This window comes from Haplochromis burtoni, unplaced genomic scaffold (genome assembly GCF_018398535.1).
Source record: "Haplochromis burtoni strain Fernald_Lab_line unplaced genomic scaffold, NCSU_Asbu1 Contig_16, whole genome shotgun sequence".
In the NCBI taxonomy this organism is placed as follows: Eukaryota; Metazoa; Chordata; class Actinopteri; order Cichliformes; family Cichlidae; genus Haplochromis; species Haplochromis burtoni.
The window spans coordinates 1892166-1915356 of NW_024582377.1; the positions used below are offsets into that span (position 1 = coordinate 1892166).

Here is a 23191-nt window from a genome sequence, read left to right on the forward strand (position 1 = left end):
TATATATATATATATATGTGACTAATGACTGTGGAAACTCTGATACAATGTTCCACAATCTATGAATACACAATGGGTTTTCCCACTGGTTATAGCTCGTCTGATATAATTGAGTCTTTCCGGCATACACATGTGTCACAAGCTTTCAGTTTCCACATTACATTAAACTAAGTCAGATTAGGAATGTCCTCCAGATAACATGTGTGTCAAACAAATATCTGGAGATATAAATCTTAAAGACAGATGTGAGCTGAGAAACGTTCAGCTTTCTGCAGAAGCGTCAGAAAGCAGCCGTTTAGTGTGAGGTTGTCTGGTAATTATTCACTGTAGTTTTCAGGTGCAGGGGCTACAATGCAGATTTAAGATGCTACAGTATGAACAGTTAAAATCACAGAGACAGTCGTACCAAGAATAGGTTAACTGGACATTGTTGACCCATAACCTACCTCTTCATTCTCATACATAACCCTACGTGAAGAAAAGGGTGATGGCTCTGGCTTCCCAAAGTCACATACATCCTTCAGTGAATGAGCAGCCCCTTCCTCCTCCTCTTCTTCAAGAGAATGGTCCTCAGCCCCCTCATCTTCAGCTGTCACACGCTCAAGGATGGAGTGGACTGCAGTTGGGTTCATCTTGAGCACAACCCTGCCCAGAAAAATGTAGTATTACTGACACTGCTAAACAAAGAGATATGTATACTGGTTGGTTATGCGATCTTACCTTGGCCAATCAAATTTTGCACTTTCAGATGTTGTCATGTCTCCATCCATCGTGTGTGACACTCTGAGGAACCGGGCAGCTGTTTGATCGTCCTCTTCCTGGAACCTCCCTGTGCAAACGGGTAAAAGTAAAAACAATTAAAGTCCAAGTCAACAGACAATTAAATCTTCAGAGGAGCTTTTGAAATCTTGACACACCAGTGAGTTCCTTAAAAGTGAGCTCCATTTTGGTTTGGTCAGGTGAATTGCCACCCATGAATTCGGTTTTCAATTCCAGCTCTTCCAGCTCCAAGTACAGCGTTTCTTTCTGTAGCGACTTCTTGAACCAAGGGCCCCTCTCTTGATCTGAACGCAGATCAGGGATGGGGAAGCGCACAGCAATGCCCAGCACTGGTGCATTAATTGTCAGTGACACATGACAGTTGGCAGGAGTATGGCTGTCATCAAGGAAAACCTCTGTAAAAGCTTTGTGCTGTGAAATTTATGAAGAAAGCCAAAGATGTAGATTAGATGACTTTCATATATGCAAAGTACAAAGAATTGTGAATTTTCTATGTATTGACTTACTGTTTGTTTTTTGTAGGAGAAAAGCAGTTTGTGCCTACACTAAAACCTCAATGTCAGAACATATACACAAAAAGCATAGGCTTACATGATGGACCACACTTACCAAGCTGACAGGTTTATTGTAAGATGTATACATGTGGGAGGCCATCGCCTCTGTGGTTGCTAGTTTCTGAGGCTGCAGTAGTGAGTTTAGGCGGTCTACAATACTGATGTCCAGCTCAGAGTGCACAGGACCCAGCTCCACCTGGATCTCAGCTTTCCTGGGAATGGTGCTGAGACGCACCTGGCCGCCCTGCACAGCGAGGCAAAGGGTTAAAAGTAGAGGCCAGACACTCATTGTGGAGGAACGGCATTTGATTGTTAGAGTGTTGTAGTTTCATATTGAGCTAACGGATGCAGTTACCTGAGGACCTCTGCGCTCAGCCTGTTTGTAAAGCAGGTGAAGGCAGGTGGTAAGCGGCGCATCAGCACTGGCTTTGGTGTCAAATGTCAGCAGCTGAGGTGTGAGAGAAAAACTAAAGTGAAACACTAATGTCAAGACAGCTGCACCTTTCAAGTGTTCTGTATAAATACATATACGCAGTGTTCAAACATCCAAAGCGTTATGCAGTGAGAGATGTACGAAGCTTAGGCTTGAAGGTCTCACCTCAGTATATTGAACTCCTTTTTGCGAGCCACCAATAACAGCCTCAGAGGTGAACAGACACTCTAGAAACTCCATCTGGTTCAGGGTAATGTCAGTGCTAAAAGTCCTTAAGTTGGATCCCTGCCAGTGATCATAGTTTAACTTCAGACCCTGGCCTACAAACCTGCAAACATAAGCCCAGGTGATTCAGGTGATCTGATTCATTCACATGCTCATTCCTTCAGAATACAGGAATTAGTTAAAATTAGAAGTGCACCTGAGGTGGTCATGAGGACAAGCCTGATTAAACACCGCCCGAGACTGAAGGAAAGCGGCTGGCTCAAGCTGTCCTGGGCCCACCATGCTGAAGAAGTGTGCAGCCATGGGGCCAAGAGGACTGGGAGCAGCATGTGGTGGCGGCAGCGGGTCAATGTGGAGGACTGAGACAGCCAAACTGCCCAGTGTCAACCTCAGCACTAACTCTGGCCTTGACTCATCACTGTGGGTTTTGGACGAATGGGCTGAAACACAAACAGCAAATAATGTCCAGCTACAACCATGTACATGAACACAAAGGGGGAACTGATCTTGGGAATATTTCAGCATAAGTCTTTTGATTGAACATAACCTGTTCGTTTCACACACTGGATAAACTGAGGGTGAGTGCATAATATATGTTTATGTATCTATTAATTTACTGTAGTGCTTACAAGTTTGCCTCAACAGTTTCTGAGGCAGGTGCGAATCCCGTGACTGGAGGGGAGTTTCACAAGTCTGCTTCTCTCTTTGTCGTGGTACGTCCATATATTCGTCCCACAGAGCCTACAAAACGCAGATGAAAATGAAACACTACTATTCAAAATATTTATTTGTATAACTCATTTTTCCTGTATGAGATCACTAACTACTGAGTTTCCAGACCATTCAGAGTCCTTAATCTCACCTGATTTAAACCATATTGAACGTTTCTGTAAGCATGATCACACAAATGAAGGCTTACTGTTGCATTTCCAGAGGGAGATTCTCCTGGTGAGGCAGAGTAGTTACTGGTGAGTGACAAGTCCAAATCAACAGTGGGTGGTTCACCCAGAGGAGGCAGGGATGACAAGCTATGAGACATGTCCATGTCAGCCATGGAGAAAAACACGTCGTCTACATTAGCAAAACAAAACAAAACAAAACAAAAAAAACAGAAAAATATTCATCAAAAGAGCTAATCAATCACCAAAATCAAAGAAAATGTAGACATTACAGGATGGTGCTTCAACTCAACCTCGACTCGACACAGTTCTGGTTGTTTGGCTTTCAAAGAGGTCAGGATCTGCTCCTGGGACGGCAGTATCCTTCTTTAGGCACCGGTTCAGTTCCATATGGAGGCGATACTCATCCTCCTGCTGTATTGGGCGATTTTTCCTATCCTTAGTCCATTCCTGTGCACCTTAAATGAAGAGTTAGAAATACACTTACATTCACAATTTCTAAATAACCCCGTAAGACCCCATCTGGTCCCAAAGTTCTCCATCATCTCGAAAGAGAGTGGTTCTCACCTCCACCAGAGAAGGCTCCAAATAAGTCCAAAAGAAGGTGAACTTGCCGTGGGGAAAGCAGAATAATCAGTGTATCGATCTGTCCAACAACATCCAGCTGAGAAGAAAAGTTGGCAAAATTTTGTGAATATTACCCCAAAAGTCTGATACTGGATAAACAACGTGGGAAATTGTTTTCCTCGTAAATCTTTGTGATTCAAAAATAGATAATTTACCTTTGCACCAGGCATCGCTAGGTTATTTTTGAGAGTGAGGGACAACTCAATTTTGCCACAGAGGCTGCCAACCTGCACAGGTTCAAAAGGCGCTGAAGAGGATACAGGCTCTGTGAACTGGGGATGCGGCTCGCATATTATTTTTGGATTCCAGCTAGGTGAGAGTTTTGGCTCAGTTTCCTGCAAAATACAGAAAGACTTGATTAAAAAGGCCACATACATATATACAACTCTTACAATGTGAAATTTGCTACACTAACCGATGGAGTAGGTGACGATTTACAAGCAGCGCGAGACGCATCAGAGAACTCGTCCCAGAATACAGTAATTCCCTCCATCTGCACGTTTTTATGTGCAAACGTGGTTGGCTGATGCACATTGACACTTGAACTCTCCTCACCTGTTTCATCGCAGTACACAATCCTGAAGAGAGACGGTATTTGTCAGGGGAGCTCAAGTATTAAAATACAAACTTCTCACTAAACATCAGCACCAGTACCTCCCCATGCTCAATGTGTTCAAATCTTTGACCATATATACACCAATTTGAAGTATATTATCTTATTGTGGAAACTGAGGTGCCACTGACTGTCAAAAACTTACTTTTTGATTCGAATCTCAAGAGCGATTCCAGTTTTAGAATTTTCTGGAATGTGTTCGACTCTAAAAACACTGTCCAAAAATGTCACTTTGACTCTTCGCAGAACTGTGAGAGAAGAAATTTAAAAGACATTGCTTTACACAGTATTTGTGAGGTAAACCTGCTGAATGCCAAAAAACACAAAAGCAATTTACCTGTTTCTATTGTCTCTGCAAACTTCTCCAGTCCTTCAAATGGCTGGAAGCTCTCTCCCATATCATCGGTTAGTTTCTGGCTCAGGCATTCTTTAGCAAGCTGCATGCTGCTTGTCATGAAACTGGACCAGTACATGGGTTCAACGCCAGATGCTGGAAGTATAACCAGCAGTGAATACCTTACTTGTCTACTCATATGTATAAAATAAAACTGTTTACTTTTACTAATTTTAAGCTTTTTCTCAGGTGTTGTAGAGGGACAAATATATATATATATCCTTACCCACTCTTGGTCTTGGTCTGAGAACCATCTCCAAACCCTTGATTTCTAGGGCACAGTTCTCCTGCAGCAGTGCTGCCCAAGGGACTGTCAGAGAGATGGTCTGGATGAACCCAGTGATTACCTCAAAAGGAGCATCTGCAGTCTCCAGTAGCTCATTGAGTGACTGAGGAACAAAATTTAAATTTTTAAAAAAAAATAATAAAAAAAAACATTAGAGGACCTCTTGGTTTATTTAACTGATAATTTAATCTGGCGTATTTTCAGCAATGCACTACACATACCCATGTATCCAGTGGAACCTGTGCAAGAGACCCAGTGCCTTGATAAAGGTCTAGACTGAGTTGATCCAGACTAAGCTTCTCCTGCAGAAAGTTGCCCAGGTACCGATGCAGGAGGTACCTGCAGGCCCTCTTTTTAATGGACTCAGAAAAAGGCCAAGGCATCTTAACTTCAGCAGGTGAACAACACACAGGTAGTGTAAGGCGCCCTGATGCTCTGCACGTGCAATCCTACAGCTGCTTCAACAGCTACAAATTAGTCAGTGACGTTACAGCTGTGTCATCCCGTTGACCCGTCGAGAAAGCGTGACCTCAAACATCCTTCATCACCCCCAATCTGGTAAACTTGGGAGGATGTGATGACACTCGGAGATGTGTATGGGGATTGGTCCGACTCCAGTTTGCTACGCCTGCAGGAAAAACATGCAAATGGTGCCACCCCCCTGTGTAATTTGACACTTGACACAACAAGTGACTTAACATAAAATACTCGAAAACAGCAAGTTAAATTAATGCTAATGCTTTAGTTTAAGGTAGTTTTAAATTGCTTGCTAGCAGCAATGAGCGTTGTAATGTAGTGCAATCTAGACTGTCGATTTTTTTTTTGTTTAAGCGTACGCTGACCCCGTTTAAAGCCGGTGCAGGCCTTGGAAATACCTGTCAGCATGTCACAAACTTGATGGCACACATTTACCCATGGCTATATTAACCTACACAAAGCTGTCACGCAACGGCAGGAACTGCGCTTTTATTGTCGGCAAGACAAAGGCAAGTCATTGAGCTAACTAGCGGGCTAGCAAATATGACGTTAGCTAGCTTACCCCCTCTGTGGGAAGAGTGAGGCAGCATTAGCATTGCCGGCTAACGTCAAGCTTGGCATTTAGCATGGGTGCTAACCCTAAAACCCAACACTAACTAAAGATATCTACCCTCACACGTCAGATGCAAACTGACCAAAGCGCTGCTTAAATACACACTGATTCTATAAGCAGTCACGCGTGGGATAATTTAAAAAAATTGAGGATATTAGTAGAGCTGTTAAGTTACCTTCTGACTGAGTTGTTTACAAACACTTTCATGACTCCGCACCAACTACACGCACAGGGGTGGGATTAGGCAGTGATGTCATAACATGGCGGAGCTGTGTAGTCCACCGGGCACTTAGTGGGCCAAGGTTTAATATACTTTAACATAAATATAATACGCTGAAAAAAGAAAGACAGCGTCGGTCTATGTGCTTTTATCTGGCTGTGAATAAATTAGACTAACAAAAGATAGCAGCTTAACGTGAGGTGGCGCTGATTGGACTGTCCTGCCCACGGAGAGCTGGAAGCTTCCACAAGCCGGAAGAACACCGCTTGCGAGGAGGTGAGAAAAATAAACGCACTTTAGTTAGAAATATTTTTTTTTTCGTGATCTGAGTAAACCCATCAGTTAGGGTCTAAGCTAGAACTCGCTGTATAATTTTAAAGAAAGTGGCAGAAGTATGGTATGGCGGGCAGTGGTTCAGTTACGAGTTTCCCCCAAAACGTAGCAACTGTTAGCTGTTTAAATTAGCCACAGCTGATCGGACTTTATTTATAATAGCTGCTTTAAATTCGCACACTTATTCATTACCACTGACTATGATGTTTGTTTGTGGACAGAGCACAGCTAGCAATAAGGTAAGGTTACTCACAGTCCTCGAGATGTCGCTGTTACATTGCTTTTATTACTACAATCAAATACCACACACTGTGGTGCAACAGTAATTATCATATAATGGAAAGTAGAACGCTTTATAATGGCTATATAACAGGACAAGATGCTGATGGTGCACGTTTTGTTTTATTTTTTTGCTTTTATGTTGGTGCTTTCGCTTTAAACAGTGACTTATATTTAATGCAAAAGAATAGAATAGATCTTTATTGTAACTGTTACAATAACAATGAAACACAGTTTGGCATGTCTCCGTTGGCATTCATTCAGATTCTTTTTATTCAGAGTTTTCTGTGTTTCTCTAAAGTTTTCTTGAGCAACAGTTTTCCAGGCTTTCTAAAAGTCTTTGTGGTGCATGCATACTGTCATTCCTTGCTGCTGGCCTTTGTTCCGACCAATACAATTTCTGAAGTAAGCAGTTTTCGAGTATGTCTCATGACCACCACTTAAATTTCTAAGTTCTTTGTATTTGATCTTTTCTATGTTATGCTATTTTTACATTAATTATATTACAGTAGTGTGCAAAAGTCGTGTGTCACCCTCATTTTCTCATATTTTGATTCCAAGGAGACAGACCTTCTTCCTTTTTTAAAGTGGTCTTGAACAAAAAATCTTCAGCCTGCAGGCAGATTTTTCTTTTGACACTTGGCTGCTCTTTCTTTCTTTCTTTCTTTCTTTCTTTCTTTCTTTCTTTCTTTCTTTACTAAACCATTTCACACTGACTCTGAAATCATTCAACCATAATAATGCACATAATTCAAGGTATGAACTAACTAAAGAGCAGACATAACTGGCTGCATGTAACAAATGACTTGGCAAAGAACCAATTTTAAATTGTATCTTGAGGCTCTTTGCTGCTAGCAGTCTGTCAGGAAAACACATAGTCATCAGAAATTATCTCAGTGGAAGTGTGGCTGTCGAGAGGCCATTCTTAAGGAAGGCAAACAGTGAAAACTGCTGAGGTATGATAGTTTAAATCAGAGAAGGACAGCAGTGAGTATCTACAGCCATCTGTGAAACACTGTGGAGGCTCTGTCATGGTTTGGGGGGTGCATTTCAGCCAGTGGTGTTGTGGATCTTGTCAAAATACATGAAATTATGAACACAGAAAAGTACTTGCAGATTTTGGTCTACTAGCTTTTTAACAGATTCATTTTTTTTAGCATGGCAGTGATCCCAAACACACTGCCAATGAAGTAAAAGCGTACCTGAATAGAAAAACATACGATTACAAGACTGTCAGTGAAGGATTGGCCTCCCCAGAGAGGACCTCAACATAATTGAAGCATTTTGGGATCATCTCGACAGAGAGTAGAACAAAAGGCAGCCAACATAGAGAGAAAATCTTTAAATGCCCTTTAAGAAGCCTGTTCTACTACTTAAAGAAATTACAAAAAAATATTGACTTTCAAACTTCTTTTCACCTTATATACTGCATTTCCATGTGTCTTTGCACATGTTTCAATTAATCACTCCACCTTCCCATTTTTCTGGCAAACTGTTGAAAAATGAGGAGTGGCTGTAGACATCTGTAGACATTTTTTTTATAAGCAAATAGGACTATACACTAATTTGTTTGTACACAATTAGAATTTATTCCAATAATTTTTAATCACTAGCATTTTTACTACCTCAGTGGTTTGGTGGATAAACCTTATAATCTAAGGTTTATAAGATATTTTGCCAAAAACCTAGTCTTAAAACATTTTGGTTAGCAGAAAACTAAAAAACTGTACTCTTCCTGGTTCAAGAATGGTATTTAATGTCCATTATTCTACTTTCTCATCCCATAAAAATCATTCTCTGTGTTTTTAACATCGAAGGTATGGATTAGGTCAAGGCTGCTTTCCATACAGGCATCAAGCCACCCGTGTGAATGATGAAAAACCAGTTAGGAACCACGAGACAGCAAGATATGCAGGAAAAAAAGCGTCTAATGTTATGCAGCTTGACGTAAACGTGGTGTGACAAAACCGAACTTGCGCAACAAATACCTGTTGCCACGGAGCAAGTCGAACACGTGATACGTTGAGTAGTTTTTACTGATTCGTATGGTACGGTATCAGCTTTCAGTCAAATTTGAAAATTAAAATAAAAGCCTGTAAAAGTTTGTAAATCTGTCCAGTTGAGCACTGGGAAACACTGACACCACCATCAATCAAAATTTGCTGTTTTGTGTTGCCGGGAGCAACACAACCATTCTTGTGTCGAGGGAGTGTTTTAAAGTTCCCTCAGCTGACAACAGATTGAGAAATCCCCTTCAGATACGTGTCTGGTGCAATGTTTTCCTTCTCAGAGGAGCTGTATTGAACTCTGGAAGTGAAGCAAACATTTAAAATTGTCCAGTGGTTGCTCCAAAAAATACAGGTTTAACCTTTAGTCACACAGTCAGCTCCTACAGGATGCTAAATATTCAAAATAGTCTACTTTGCATTTTTTTTTAAACAAACACGTCAGATCCTCATGTTTCACTTCTGCTTTAGACATGGTGAGATACACTGTCACAGGAAGATCAGATGTGACACACACAGATGTGTTTTTGTCTGTAGCCCTGGTGACCTGTCCGGGGTGTAACCTGCCTCTCACCCTATGCAGGGACATGCCCCAGTCCCATTGTGACCCTGAGTTGGATAAGTAGAAGAAAATGGGTGGATGGTCAGCTTTGTGTTTCCTAAAAAAGTCTTAAAGTCTAAAACCAACCAAACTGAATTTTAAGACTAGGCATCTCTTAACCTTTTAACATCCACCAGCTCATGATCAGGCTTGGCTTTGGTTTAGTCATATCCTGTATAAAGAGGTTGTTTTTCTTTAGAACTTAATTTTTTATTAACACCTAAGCAGCTTGTACAGATTCCACCAATGACAGACTGTTTTTAATAATCAGATAAAGACACAAAAACTGGGGGCCAAAGCACAGAGACGGATACGTGAAATGAAGGTTGCATGCTAACAGCTAAACACAGATTTGGCACATACTGGCTTCATTGTTTAAATATCATAGAAATATGGCTCTATCATTAGATAAATAAATCTTTCTAGGATCTTAAGGTTATTTTTTGATCAGATAGATTCCCCATATGGTATGTTGGCAGATCTAGTTTTAACTTTATAATCATGATGCGTTTAATTGCTGCTGTCAAAAAAATTAATAATAGACGTTTACTAGCTAATCCTTCAAAACCTGCTGGAATTCACCTGAGCAATGCAAACTTTGTCCCTTTTACAACATTTTTGGTGAACTATGTATCTAATTTTGGACGTGACCAGTGAGTCCCAGTTTGTGTACCTCATTTACTTCAGAAGATATTTCGGATACCTTGGGCGTTTTGACTTCTCTCCGTGAGTTTGAGTTTATGCTTCACTGCATATTTCATCCCATTTATGTGACTGGAATTTTTGTTTATAAATTAGCATCCCGTTTCCTTTTTTAAAGCCTTTTTTTCCTTTGTTCATTATGATTGTTTAGTTTTTTTCTTTTTGTTAAATTAAACTATTCTGGTATTTTGAAATGCAAAAGAGATCCTCACGGGTCAAAATCTTGGTTAGCAGTTTAGGTTAGGCCCTTAAGATATTCAATTCACAATGATATCAAATGATTAATTCTAGAATTCTGATTTTATTCAATGTCTTTTTTTTTAAATGTCTTTTTGTTAGCATAGTCTGAAACTAATTAATCTTCTCAAAAATCTTGAATGTAACCTCTAAAAACCACCATTTTTCAATTTTTATGCCCATCACACTTGAATCAACCAATGCTGTTGTTTTAACGTGTTATAGGGGATGGAGGTAGACTGCCAGGCTGAGGAGTCCATGGTCTCTGCTTTTGATGAAGAGTCTGTTGAGCTCGGAGATGTCAAGGACATGAGACTAGAGGCTGAAGCAGTGGTCAACGACGTCCTCTTTGCTGTGTCTGAAATGCACGTGTCACAAAGTCTCAACAGCGCGTCCGACGTGGCCTACATAAATGTGGAAACAAGAGAGGGAAACCGTTACTGTCTGGAGCTCACCGAGGCTGGGCTGAGGGTGAGACGATGCAGTGACACGTTACCCACGTGCGTTCACTTTTAAGACTCCAACCCGTGCAGAGGTTTTACAGTAAATCACTGATTTCTTCCCAAACAGGTGGTGGGCTACGCATTTGATCAAGTGGACGAGAATTTGACGACTCAGTATCACGAGACTGTTTACTCGCTCCTAGACACGCTCAGTCCGGGTTACAGAGAAGCCTTTGGGAATGCTTTGCTCCAGCGGCTGGAGAGGCTGAAACAAAACGGACAATGAAAAGGACCAAGATGCTGCATACATTGTACACGTGACACGGGGGTTGATGATGACGGCAGTGTTTGAGTATGAGCCAACACTAAGTTTGTTCATATACTTTATCCGGTTATGTGATATCCAACTGCTTAGCTCCCATTCAATAAGGGATACCCAACTACGACTGCTTTTGTTCTAAGTTTCATGCCATTGAATTACTTCATGTTATTTCCTTAGGTTTAGTGGCTGGTATGGGCTGGCTGTATAGGGCTCTGTGGCGATAGTGTTGTTGACTTTACTGTGGAAAGACTGCAGCTTTTGTGTTTTCAAAAAATCTGTAACGCCACACATTGTTTAAGAATTCTGCAAAGTTTGTGGTCCTTTGAAATGTCAAGAGACAGAAGCAGCGAGCTACGTTAATACCGGTCCTGTTTACCCCCCGTGCCCTGCTTGCACTAAACCTGTGACCTGATGCTCAGATATGCTCAACTAGCTTTTATTCAGCTGTGAAAGTGCTGAAACTGTTTTTGTTCCAAGCATATACTGCCTTAATCTCATTTTCCATATATATATATATATCTAACTAGGTCAGGGACAGCACTTATTTTAACAGCTCTAACTACATTGTAATTTGAGTATCTACTAACTCATCAAGTTGTGTTTTATTATTCTGCTTTGGGGGTTTTTCTTGCATACTGCACAATTCATTGCATTTCAGACTTAGCTGTAAAAGTGAAAGGCTTGAAGATATTTCGCTGTTCAAACCTTTTGGTCTTTTTATCAAACTGCACAGCCTGTGTTAACGCTCAGCGAGGATTTCCAGAGCTGCTTTAAAACGCTGGTTTTCTCTGCATGTGACCTGGTTAAACTTCTTCATCAGTATTATCAAATCTACAGACTCTTTACATCTGTGCATTCATACTGTCATTCCTTGCTTCTGGCCTTTGTTCAGACCAATAAAATTTCTGAAGTATGCAGTTTTTGAGTTTGTCTCATGACCAGCAGTTTATAGATTTAGTTTTTTCTATTTTTACATTTATTTTACAATAGAACTGTGCAAAACTCTTGAGTCACCCCTTTCTTCTTTATACTGTGCTTCCAAGGAGACAGACTTTCTTCCTTTTTTTAAAGTGGTCTTGTACAATAGTTCTCAAGGCTCCAGGCAAGTTTTTCTTTACATTGGCTGCTTTTTCCCCTCATTTTTAATCTGGTCCTTTTACTTGACCATTTTCAGAGGGATTATTTAAAATTATTTATTCTTTTACGCATGAGTCATTCAACCATAAAAAGGCAACTAACTACCCCAACAGACATTGGCAAAGAACCAAATTTAAATTGTATCTTTATGGACTTTGTTACTTACAGCCTGTCAGAAAAACACATAATTTGCTTTGCCAGACATGAGTGAGGGTTTTTGCACCAACAAGGTAATTCCCAAGGAGCTAGTGGGAAACTTCGCACATCTCTGCCTTGTCATGGTTTTCAGTTTTAAAGCCAGCATAAAAACCTTTATCCGGGCAGTCATTTTTTTATAGATCCAATTAAAAACATCCAACCACTCAAAAAGATGGTTTAATTTTCTGTTTCAAAAACAGAACAGTAAAACAACATTGATTATCTTGTTAATAGTATTACAACTTCACTGTGTACGACTCTGGATACTGTAGCTTCTCTGAAAAAGGCCCAAATCAGAAGTACTTGAATCCCTGGTAAAACTCAGAAACACGCACCTTAAAGCAAATAACTCGTAAGGTGGAGAGGAACTCAGTGCAGCGTTCAATACTGCTGAACATAACATTTTATTACAGCTATCAGAGCCTGTGTTATCTATATAACATGCTCCAATTGGTTCTTGTAAATCGAAAATTCTCTTCACACACAAAGGTTAATTATGGAGTTGCACAGGGTAATATGGGGAGAAGATACAAGGAGACACAAGGAGAGTCTCCCCTGGATGGGCATCAGCCCAGCAGCAGGAGCAGCATCTGCTCCTTTGAGTGAGGTTGAACAGAAGCTCTGCCAGAGCCCTACAAAATGACCCAGAGCAGGATACTCACAAACATGTTTTTCACCACTGTCAAAATCAGACTGTTGAGTCAATACCTTTCTATAGCCCTATCCAGCTCTCTTCATTTAATGGCATGTCCCTTGGTATCTTTTCCACACTCTTCCAAATGTGCCAACCAGGAGAAGCTTAACTTGACGTGTAACCTGCGAGGGCTGCAGATATGGTCTAATGTTATCAGCAATGACAAGGACATGGGGGGGGGGGAAGCAAAACTAGAAAATTTGTCAAGAGGAATCAGGAGAGAGCGATGACCTGTGGCTGCCACTGGCTGGCTCCCTTCTTGAAGGTGGTCTTGTTGCCTCGGCAGTGCACCTTTTGTCACTTTCATTTGTACCAAGGCAGGTGAAATGGAGTCACAACAGTTTACATTTCCTTACTGCACAGACTGATATCTCGGAAGTTTAACTGCATTAAACTGTGATGATTGAGCTTCCCCTTATTGGTTTTTTATTAGTGTAGTTTCATTCCTCATTTGAAGAATGTGTTTTCCGAGCTGCCTGATTAGACCTGATGACACCAAAAAAGGTTGAGCCAAAAGAAATAAAAGGAAATAAATAAAAGCAATTGCCTCGTACCAGTCTGACTATATAACTTTATTATACAAGTTGTTATGGAAGTTCCCCGACGGGTAACCAGATGCCTGAACTACAAAACAGGTTTTTTTCTTATCCAGAAGTCTGGCTCACTTCTTGTTTTGCCATGGCAACTTATTCTGCAGAGCAGGGTAGTTTCTCAGAATAGCGATCAGCAGGTATGAAATCACCACCTAATGATGCCAGAAAACAGCATCACCATTCCTTGAAGATTCCTCCTCAGGCCTGCGTGCAGATTATGAGGGCTGAAAGTTTTTCAGTAGTGTGTCATGTCAGCGTTTCTGTGACTATTCCTTGCTGTTGTTTTGGTTTTTGTCCCCCCCTCTGTTGGCTGCAAAAAACAAATTCTATAAAGTCCCAATACATTATAAAACCTGCTGCCTTATTTGTACTTTGACTGCGAACACTTTTATATTTACTCTAACTCAGAGCATTATATTAAAAAAATAAAATTAAAAAAAAAAGGGAAAGTCGTTAAACAATTTAATGAAATATGAATCAATTCTTGAACATCCAACTATAACACTCTACAAAGCTCTTCCTCTTACACACTCATACTACCGTTTTCTTGCTTTTATGTTTAACCTCAGTTCCCCTATAGTAAAGTTTCATGTTCCTTTTTTTTTTTTTTTTAAAGAAATCAGCTGTTGTGCTGTTGACATTTTAGTCCTTATTGGTCAGATGCTGCCAGTGTCAAGCCTTTCATATGAACCAAGCTTTCTACAGTCACTTATGGTAAATCCTGGGCTTTTGTGACAGTGCTCGGGTAAGTGAACCCAGATGATGGAAGGATACCCTGAATATTAAAATACAGGCCTTAGGTGTTTGACAAAGTTAGTTTTATTGAAAACACACATTCATGTAACGAAAATGCCATTTGGGCACACATTTAGAGCTCATTACAATTTTCTTTAACAATTCACTTCCTTAAATCTTGCTGCACATGGTCAACAAGAAATATTACAAAATTCATAGTAAAGCTCAGTACAGCATGTACCTTCTGACTACACAGCAGCCAGTAAGACAAGATGGTTCCACAGCAGTGGAATGTAGTTCAGGGTCAATCACACATCCACAACTCGTAATTTGATTATTAGGAAGACCGTGGGGAGAAGAAACAAAAGCCTCTAATTTCAGCAGAATTTTAGATGTGCGATAAAGTCTTGCAAACTAGTGAACACTTAAAAATCAGTTTGATCGATATAAAACAAGATCTTTCAATGTTAGTAGAACACTTGTCAAAACTAGTTCCCTTTCAGAGGCATTTACTTGTTTGTTACACAAGCTCAACTGGAAACTTGATGCAGAAGAGATCCTTCGTGTTGTCATCTCGTAGCTCCCACTCCACAACCAGCTTGAGCTGGAGGGGGAAAAAAAAAAAGAAAAAGAAAAAAGTAGCCAGTGAACAGAGTGCATGTTCGATGTCAATGAAAAGAGAAATAAAGGGTACAAGAGCAGAGTCCAGAATTACTGATACAGGCTGAAAACTTAAAGCAAAACTAGTCGTACACATTAACAAAATCATGATGGAATATTAGAGACTATAGTCATGCTTGCACACATTTTCCCAGCTAACAGTTTGCCATGACCTGAAGGAGTCAATTACTGTTTAAATCTCCATAGAATAAAACCATAAGAGACCTTTAAATGCAGATTTGTCACATTACAACAGCCTGCAGACAGGAAAGAAACTGATAATGACCAGTATCGAGGAGCAAACGACTGTTGCCAGGGTGGCATGAACTACTTACAGCTGGATACTCGTCCTTTACAGGTAATGTAGCCACATAGTGATAAGTCTGCCCATTCTGGATGGGACACTCAATTCCAGATTTGCAGCCGTCTACAATCGGAATAGCGAAGGGGATAGGAACGCCAGCGATGACGCCGTGAACCACTGCAGTGCTCGCCTGGCTCGGCACAGCTTGAAGCAAACATGACAATGTGATTAAAGCTTTAGTTGTAAAAGAAATGCATTTATATTCTGGACGTTGGGAGAAACATTTCTAAAAGATGGGGCTCACTCACTGGAGGCGAATGTCACATTGACTGTGTAGGAGTCTCCCCTTTTTAGCTTGCAGGGCTGACTGGGACAAGGGGTGATTTCAACCGTCACCACTTTCCCAGAAACAGAGCCTGAAGAGAGACAAAAACAAAACAGGATTGGAGGGATTTCATAGTGTGCATGCTTACAGTTCTGCCTTATAAAAAAAAAAAACAGTTTTTTAAAATTGAAGTGAACTCATCGCAAAGTGCAACTAAACCACCAGATTCATGCTTTTGCAAGACAAATACAGGTCTAGGTCATATTCAGGGTGGCATCTGGTTAGATCACCAAAGCCTCACTATTTTGTGGTAAATGTTGTTCACAATATATAAGAAGAGCTTGTGTGGCTGTTTATATTATGGACATGTAGGGATGTGTGTGCATGTAGATCTAGGCGTGAACGGTGCTACCTCTGTTTAAGCGTGGTGGAGGAGGACAGGTTGAATAACTTGAAAGCATATAGTGAACTTAAAAAACAAAGTGCACAATTCTGTCAGTCAGCTTTCCTGTCAGCAGCATGAGGAAGCACTGGTACATGTTAGAGACATCTATGAGTCATCTACTTGCACTCCAATACCAGTTTTGAATTGCTTGAGTCTTGTTCCTGACAAATACCACTCATATTACAAAAACACATGACTTAAGCTGAATCATGCAGACCCATCCTGGAATCTGAACTGAAGGACGAAAATCAAAAATAATTAAAATATCCAAGACTATAAGTGACAGAAAACTAGTCTACGAAACCGATTAAAGAGATTCAATAAGTTTAACAAACAAGTGCATTAATCGCACATTCAACAGTTTCGACGGATCACACGGGTTAAAATTAGTCTCTTAGTTAGCATTTAAATGGAGAAGTGAATCATCACCATCAGCGTGACTCGTAACTTACCGCAATCTAAAAATTTCACCGTTTCCGCGCAGCTGAATCCAATCAAGCACAACACAATGAAACTGGTCCGGGCGTCCATGTTTTCCCCTTTGCTGTGTGTGAGCCTAAGGAACAAAAAAAAATCTTTACTCCACAGGAAAACAAACTCAGTCCCCGCAGTCAATGTTTGAGTCAGATGACTTGTTTGCTCGTCCCGCGGACGTCCCTAGTACAGCACTGAGTACAAAGCTTAATAACAACGACATTTACTTAAACTTGATGGAAAATTGGTAAAATTGCAAAATAAAACGTATAATTTTTGTTGACAACCACGATATAAACTCTATAAATTATACCTTTAGCTGACGACGTCGTAAGAGCTACCACCTTTCTTCCTGCACTGTCAGCTACGAGAGGCGGCGCGTGTTTAAAAGGCTCCTGGCGTGTCCTCCACCCGACGGTGAGCCTGTCAGGAACCTAACCCCTTCTTAATACCCCGCCTCCTGCCTTGTAATTGGAGGATCAAAACATCAGACGTGAAACGCACAAATTCTCTCTAAGCTCCACCTACAAAGAGCTGAGAAGAGATATGCCTGCAAGCCATAACTAAGGTATCGAATACCCAAAGAGTCATGATTGGCAGCTAGTACAACGAATCAAATGGCTAACATGGGCACGATAATATACGTCGATGTAGGGGCGGGGTTTAGCAACATCTGTTATGGAAGATGTCCTTCGTGAGAGGAGCAATGATATCTGCGTCGAAGTCAAGATTATTGACTCTCGCTAGGTAAAGTTAATTTCTCACAAATTGCAGGACATATTAAACGTCTCTCTAAAAAAAGTAATAACTAATAAAGTCCTGATTGTGTAAAAAATGTAGCTACTGCTAGCTAGCTAGCAGGTTAGCCTTCAATGCTACCAATAAGTAACGTTATGCTAACGAGCTAGAAGGCTTGTTAGCAACGCTGCAAGTGTGATCTGTTGTTTTGCAGGGCATCCACTCTCCCAAACATCCTCAACGTGACTGAGCAATTACACCGTCTTCCTCACAACTCCCAGTCGCTGTATGTAGCCGGGCTTCGGTGCTACAGCAGCGCCTCCACCCAGGAGAAGCCAGGGGTGTCAGGTTCATCTGAAGTACACCTCACTGAGTCATGCGTGAAGGTTAGGACACACTCTTAAACTGCTGTTTTCTGCTAAAACCTCAAAAGCTGAAATACCAAGTCACCATAATTCAGGCTAAGAGTTTGACTCCTTTAGAGACCAATTAGACTGAGCTTATTTATCCCTGTTGTTTGGGGACGCCATGACACTGTCAGTTTTTCTAGTGTTTAATTTTTGTAAATACTAAAACACACACAATTTAAAAAAAAATCATCAAGAAATCAAGTTTCCTTCGGGATTAATAAAGTATTCTGATTCTGATTGATTCTGATTCTGAAGTTTACCAATAGAGTTCATCAAGGTGAAAAGTTATTCAGATCAAAATGCATTTAAACTTGAGTTTTCAAAGCTAAGGTTGTAGGCCCACCCTGAAAAACTCCAGGTCTGTACCAATCAGAGAACATATGTTTGAATACAGAGCTACACACTAATATACTGTATACAATAATTAGCTCATGGACAACGAGATACAGTTGATCTCAAACTTTCAAACACCAGCATCAGAAAACTGCAGACACTTTTTACACATTGAGAGGCTTAATTAAAAAAAATGTTTTCCTTCCTTCAAACTTACTTTTATTCTACCAGGAACTCCCATGTGCTTTTAGATCTAACCCTTTTTATGAGCTAACAGCCATACAAACACCTAACATATCAGAAATGCAGCAACAGCACATGTAATGTAAAATACACAAATACCCAGAACAAAAAGCAGTGGCAGCAGCTCAGGAAAGACAATCACATCTTTTTCACCACATTCCTTATGATGCCTTTTAATTCAGAAATAGATATCAGTGTTTTTATCATTTTGATCTTTCTGCTAAATATTCTATTTCCAAATTGTTTAGTGGGAAAATGCTCCACACAGGAAGACCCCAGCTGGCTAAAATTGGTTATCATTCACTCTCTGTTTTGATAAATGAGTATGTGTACTTCATGTGTTATATCTAATATGCTTATTTAATACAGAGACTAGGGGAGATCACGGAAAAGGGCGAGTACCTGAGAATATATGTGGAGGGAGGAGGCTGCTCCGGGTTTCAGTACAAGTTTTCGGTTGACAGAAAGAAGAACGAGGACGACAGGTAAACAACCCCGAATCAAGATTTCCTTATTGCATAATCTAGTGATACATGTTCCTTGTTGTTGTTTCCTTATGGGCTTTTTATCAGCTGTGCCACTGCTGTGATTTCAGAGTGTTTGAGAAAGGAGGAGTTGGCGTTATTGTGGACCAGGAGAGCCTGGAATTTGTGAAAGGATCCACGGTGGACTTCAGTCAGGAGCTTATTCGCTCCACCTTCCAAGTGCTCAAGAACCCACAAGCTGATCACGGCTGCTCCTGTGGCAGTTCCTTTTCTGTTAAACTATGATCCTGCCGAACTCATTCCCCGACACCTGCAGCAGTAATATGCAGCACTCTGATTTCACAGTTTATTGGGTGCACATGTGCAAAACGATAAAATATGAAGAGATATTTCTCATTTGAGTGCATAAGATAACTAATATAATAATAATATATAACTAATATATATATAACTGTACCTAATAAACTGAGAAGTCAGATCATTTTATCACATTGGACCCGCTCATAATTCATTTCACTTTTAACAGCTCGACATGAAAACTAGTAGATTAAAATTTGTCTTTTTTGCTGTGAAAATGACTTGAACTGAATGAACAACAGATGTAAACAGTATTCTATTTCAAATTGTGTACAAGATAGGAGACAATGATGCTCACTGACAGTCAATATTTAGCAGTATTTTAAAAAAGGTTGACATGAAGTATGTGAGTATTCAGTTCTTGTAAAATATGTAAATAGGCGATAAATATAAAGTTCTAAAGTATATTTGTTTTATATGTAATAAATTAAGCACATTTAAGATTTTCACTGTTGTTTTTAATTTGTTACTTTCACAATCTCGTGAAACACAACAGCTCCATGAAAAGCCTCCTTTGCTTAGCGGAGGTGTTTCAAGTGTCTCAGTGATCCCAGGAAATCTGCTATGTTGGGCCGCTCATAGGTATCAACCATGGTAGGCTTAAGTACAAAGACGATGGCCCCCTTTCTTCTTTCTTTTGTCAATTTGTATATTCCAGTTAGGATTCACCTGGTTATCCTCCTTTAACCTCCTAAGACCCGAACTCTTTCATGGCATGCATTTTGAATTTTTCTTTGCTATTTGGGTTGATTGGGACCTAAAGAATGTAGAAACAAAGAATTACCAGATTATTTTCTTCAACCTAATTTTTGTTTTTGAGAAAAATGAGATCCACATATGAGGACATTTGTTTCAAATTTTGATAGAACAGTGGCAGTATAATGTCCTCGTAAGTGGCTATCAGGCCCTTGTAGAAAATAATTAAGTATTTTGGTCTAGACGTCCCAAAATGTGATGTCCACATATGTGGATGCCAGGTCCTAGGAGGTTAAAGTCTCCTTCTGTCTCCTCTTCTGCAGTCCCATGTTATGAACTGAGATCTCATTTAACATGGTAAGCTAAATTGATTTCCAGGTCACAGGCAGTAGAATGAAGGACAACTGAGAGATACCCTTGTATATAGTACAATCACAAATAAAGGAATCTTTAAGCTTCTTGCTAATCTAACTTTTTTTACTGCCATGGTGTCAGTGCAGTCAGTTTTTCCTATTTGTCTTTTGGGAACCAACCTTCGCATGGACAGGTTTGAGACCAAGAAAGTTCAGTAGAGTTTCACAGTGTAAATTCAACAAGACGCACTAATTCTCAAACCTGGTTCTCACAAAGTGCCAAGCACATTTTAAGTTCCTACATGATGCTGGTGTGGAGCCAGTTCTTGCTTTGGCTACTTTTAAAAAACAACCTACTGTGCAACAAAAACGAAACTTTATAACTCATAATGTGGCAAAAGCTGTGGTCCCGAATAAATCTGAGCAAACGTGTACCTGGGGAGGAGATCATGGGGCAGAAAATGCAAGCCGAGCTTCTTGTGGTCGCCCTTCTTAAATCGATGAACATTGTGGTTCAAATTTTTTGCTGTCACTAATTTTTTTGATGGCAACACGTGGAGCTGGATCACCGGCACTTGGGAGGTGATCTGGGATACTTCATCTTGGAAAGGAAAACCTGAACCAGGGATGGGTTTGTCAGAATTCACCCAACTGCAAAACAACTGTAGCAATATAATTTTTCTAAAAATAAGTGCATTAGGGAATATTTGAGCAATTCTCAAGCATCATCAGTCTCAATAAACACGGATGAGTCCAAGTTTCAAAGATCATGATTGTGTTTTATTTGAATTATTTTTTTAATAAAGTGGAATTTAAGAAACATCTCACAAAAATATACAAAAAGAATATCTACAAATGGTATATACACTGATGAAATGTAAATCAAAATATGCAGCAACTTTATTTTAGTAGTTAGTCTTAATGCAAGGAGGAAATCTTTTGCACTTTTTTTTAATATTCTCTGATAAACATTCCATTTAAGCAATATCTTATTTCACGAAACATCAACGCACTGTTGAAAAAACATCACACCGCTCATAATCATGAAAATGCAACAACAACATATCGTAGCAGCACACTAAAAAGTGACCACTGGAACTGCAACGAGTGCAACGAGATCTCAATTTACAGCTGTTCTTTTTGTTTTCTGAGGAATTTGGTTCAGACAGATTGTCTTCCTGTAAGCCATGCACACACCCTTTAATAAATCACAAACAAATCCTCAAACACGGACGTTAATATGACATGAGGGGAACACTGCGGAGGGCGGGTGGGGTAGGTTGGGTGGGGGTTGAGGTCAACCAGTCAACAGCACGACCACGTTATCACGTCTTAAATGAACCACCAGGGCGACACAGTGAGCAGGTCAGGTGTACAGTGCATAGTATGCTTTGGCATGCTGACATCCAGAACATAACAGTGGATGTTACATTCAGGAGGAAGGCCACAGGATTTGGAATTACCAGTTAAAAACAGAATAAACGGATGAAAAAAATAAATTAAAAAAAGGTAATAAATAAATAAAATGAAACAATACAAAAAGAATCCAAACCCTTCTAAACGCTCAGATTAAGGCTAATTCAGTTTGCTACATGTTTGTTTCCTTTTTTGAAAAATGGCATTGTCAGTAACACAATTTCAGAGGCCTGCCACATGGCAAAACTGCTATTTGGGACACGTACACAGATAAGCTTGTTTTTCAAAAAAAGAAATAATGCATCACTGAAATGATATGCACATATTAGGTGTTTTATTCTTTTCTTCCTCAGTGACGATGTGATGTTAGGAGAGCAGGGCTGTATGCCCTCTGCCTGTTTTCACAATCAAGGACTGTGATGAAGATGAGCCTTGCACATATGCATGCACCTAGTTTTGAGGCAGTAAGTCGAATCACCGGTTTATCTCATTTACAAGCTGCCAGGTCCCTCCTCCTCCTCCTCGTTGTTTAAATGTCTCCTTTAGTTTTCTTTTCTGTTTTTTTCTGACCCCTGACTTTCTGATGTTGGATGATCCCAGTGTGATCCTCAATGCGGGGCATGGACACACCTCCACACAAAGAGGCTGGAAGGGACATAAAAGAAAAGGCTTGCATCACTTAACACTGAGACTGAAACACTTGTAAGCGATGGTGTAATTTGGATTCTCGGTCATACCTTCTGTCGTCCCCGCCGGCGCTGACGACGAAGCGATCTCCGTTTGTGAAGCGTACGTTTGTCAGATGAGCAGAATGGCCCAGGAATCGTTTGTGTTTGGCCTGAAACAGAACACAGAAAGTATTTATATAAACTGCTACTGATAGTTTTTAAAGTGCAGTAACACATTTATATATTATCTACACGTGGATCACATGCGTAAGCTTATAGCAAAGCAATGGGTGTGCCATTGTGTTTTACCGAAATCTGCATTTTTCTGTTATTTCTGCTCACTTGATAAACAAAATTGTCTATTAGGCTTGAATAAATGATATTATATATTACAATTATATAAAGTTAATTTTTCTAGGTGATCAATTTGTCAGTTAACTGACAAATGATTATAAAAAGAAATTCTATGGCCACTTTATTAGGTATACCTGTTCAGCTGCTTCATATTACAAATATGTCATAAAATCACACGTTGACAGGAGTATATATATATATATATGTCTAGTTCTCTGGGATGTTTTCACAGATCCATCTCTAGGGATTACAGAATGGTCGGAAAAGACGAAAATATCCAGTTCTCTGGGTGGAAATGTCTTGTTGATGTGAGAGGAGAATGGCCAGACTGCTTCAAACTGATTGAAAGCTAACAGTAACTCACTAACATGCATAAAAGCATCTCTGAAAACACGCTGAACCTTCACACTGAACCAGCACATCAACAGAAAAACAAACTTGGTGGTAGCTTCTATCGCCAAAATAGGACAATGGGAGATTGTAAAACTGTTGCCTGGTCTGATGAGTCCTGATTTCTGCTCCAACAGTC

At 40.1% G+C, this 23191-nt stretch overlaps 5 protein-coding genes across 8 annotated transcripts in view; 2 read left to right on the forward strand and 3 right to left on the reverse strand.

The window, feature by feature from the left end:
* LOC102306555 (autophagy-related protein 2 homolog B) overlaps positions 1 to 6187 on the reverse strand; it is an 18545-nt gene extending 12358 nt beyond the window's left edge. The window contains exons 1-18 of the mRNA XM_014331947.2: positions 6077 to 6187; positions 5033 to 5439; positions 4752 to 4914; positions 4469 to 4621; positions 4277 to 4379; positions 3934 to 4096; positions 3674 to 3853; positions 3459 to 3555; positions 3185 to 3349; positions 2912 to 3063; positions 2622 to 2733; positions 2189 to 2432; positions 1933 to 2095; positions 1690 to 1782; positions 1390 to 1578; positions 918 to 1191; positions 721 to 829; positions 447 to 645 (exon numbers count right to left, since the gene is read on the reverse strand). Coding sequence (XP_014187433.1) covers positions 447 to 645; positions 721 to 829; positions 918 to 1191; positions 1390 to 1578; positions 1690 to 1782; positions 1933 to 2095; positions 2189 to 2432; positions 2622 to 2733; positions 2912 to 3063; positions 3185 to 3349; positions 3459 to 3555; positions 3674 to 3853; positions 3934 to 4096; positions 4277 to 4379; positions 4469 to 4621; positions 4752 to 4914; positions 5033 to 5194 — 2721 coding nt within the window. The 5' untranslated portion in view covers positions 5195 to 5439; positions 6077 to 6187. The remainder of the gene's footprint in view (positions 1 to 446; positions 646 to 720; positions 830 to 917; positions 1192 to 1389; positions 1579 to 1689; positions 1783 to 1932; positions 2096 to 2188; positions 2433 to 2621; positions 2734 to 2911; positions 3064 to 3184; positions 3350 to 3458; positions 3556 to 3673; positions 3854 to 3933; positions 4097 to 4276; positions 4380 to 4468; positions 4622 to 4751; positions 4915 to 5032; positions 5440 to 6076) is intronic.
* Positions 6130 to 14109, forward strand: LOC102306042 (gsk3b interacting protein). The gene is made up of 3 exons (XM_005916778.3): positions 6130 to 6397; positions 10505 to 10750; positions 10850 to 14109. The coding sequence occupies exons 2-3, from the start codon at positions 10508 to 10510 to the stop codon at positions 11006 to 11008; spliced, it is 402 nt and encodes a 133-aa protein (XP_005916840.1). The 5' UTR covers positions 6130 to 6397; positions 10505 to 10507; the 3' UTR covers positions 11009 to 14109.
* A 358-nt stretch (positions 14110 to 14467) lies between these two features.
* On the reverse strand, positions 14468 to 17061 carry npc2.1 (NPC intracellular cholesterol transporter 2, tandem duplicate 1). The gene is made up of 5 exons (XM_005916780.3): positions 16923 to 17061; positions 16588 to 16691; positions 15674 to 15781; positions 15397 to 15569; positions 14468 to 15005 (listed from the first exon to the last, which is right to left on the reverse strand). Exons 2-5 carry the CDS (start codon positions 16664 to 16666, stop codon positions 14922 to 14924), a joined length of 444 nt encoding a protein of 147 aa, XP_005916842.1. The 5' UTR covers positions 16667 to 16691; positions 16923 to 17061; the 3' UTR covers positions 14468 to 14921.
* A 162-nt stretch (positions 17062 to 17223) lies between these two features.
* On the forward strand, positions 17224 to 19622 carry isca2 (iron-sulfur cluster assembly 2). Its single transcript, XM_005916781.3, has 4 exons — positions 17224 to 17356; positions 17562 to 17733; positions 18703 to 18818; positions 18929 to 19622. Exons 1-4 carry the CDS (start codon positions 17295 to 17297, stop codon positions 19101 to 19103), a joined length of 525 nt encoding a protein of 174 aa, XP_005916843.1. The 5' UTR covers positions 17224 to 17294; the 3' UTR covers positions 19104 to 19622.
* A 1320-nt stretch (positions 19623 to 20942) lies between these two features.
* The window catches only part of eml5 (EMAP like 5), a 50275-nt gene continuing 48026 nt past the window's right edge, over positions 20943 to 23191 (reverse strand). For 3 of the 4 annotated variants that reach the window (XM_005916786.3, XM_005916784.3, XM_005916782.3), the window contains 2 exons: positions 22378 to 22478; positions 20973 to 22285 (listed from right to left, as the gene is read on the reverse strand). In XM_005916786.3, coding sequence (XP_005916848.1) covers positions 22249 to 22285; positions 22378 to 22478 — 138 coding nt within the window. In that variant the 3' untranslated portion in view covers positions 20973 to 22248. Of the gene's footprint in view, positions 22286 to 22377; positions 22479 to 23191 lie in introns of all 4 variants that reach the window. The other variant, XM_005916785.3, reaches the window with a different exon arrangement.

Bases quoted from the DNA above. Each gene is read 5' to 3' on its own strand.
- LOC102306042 (XM_005916778.3), top strand. From the start codon at position 10,508: ATGGAGGTAGACTGCCAGGCTGAGGAGTCCATGGTCTCTGCTTTTGAT. The intron at 10,751-10,849 runs GTGAGACGATGC...CTTCCCAAACAG, and splicing joins TCACCGAGGCTGGGCTGAGG to GTGGTGGGCTACGCATTTGA.
- npc2.1 (XM_005916780.3), bottom strand. From the start codon at position 16,666: ATGGACGCCCGGACCAGTTTCATTGTGTTGTGCTTGATTGGATTCAGC. The intron at 15,782-16,587 runs GTAAGTTACGAG...GTCTCTCTTCAG, and splicing joins GGTGAAATTTTTAGATTGCG to GCTCTGTTTCTGGGAAAGTG. The intron at 15,570-15,673 runs GTGAGTGAGCCC...GTTTGCTTCAAG, and splicing joins CAATGTGACATTCGCCTCCA to CTGTGCCGAGCCAGGCGAGC.
- isca2 (XM_005916781.3), top strand. From the start codon at position 17,295: ATGTCCTTCGTGAGAGGAGCAATGATATCTGCGTCGAAGTCAAGATTA. The intron at 17,357-17,561 runs GTAAAGTTAATT...GTTGTTTTGCAG, and splicing joins AGATTATTGACTCTCGCTAG to GGCATCCACTCTCCCAAACA. The intron at 18,819-18,928 runs GTAAACAACCCC...CTGTGATTTCAG, and splicing joins AAGAAGAACGAGGACGACAG to AGTGTTTGAGAAAGGAGGAG.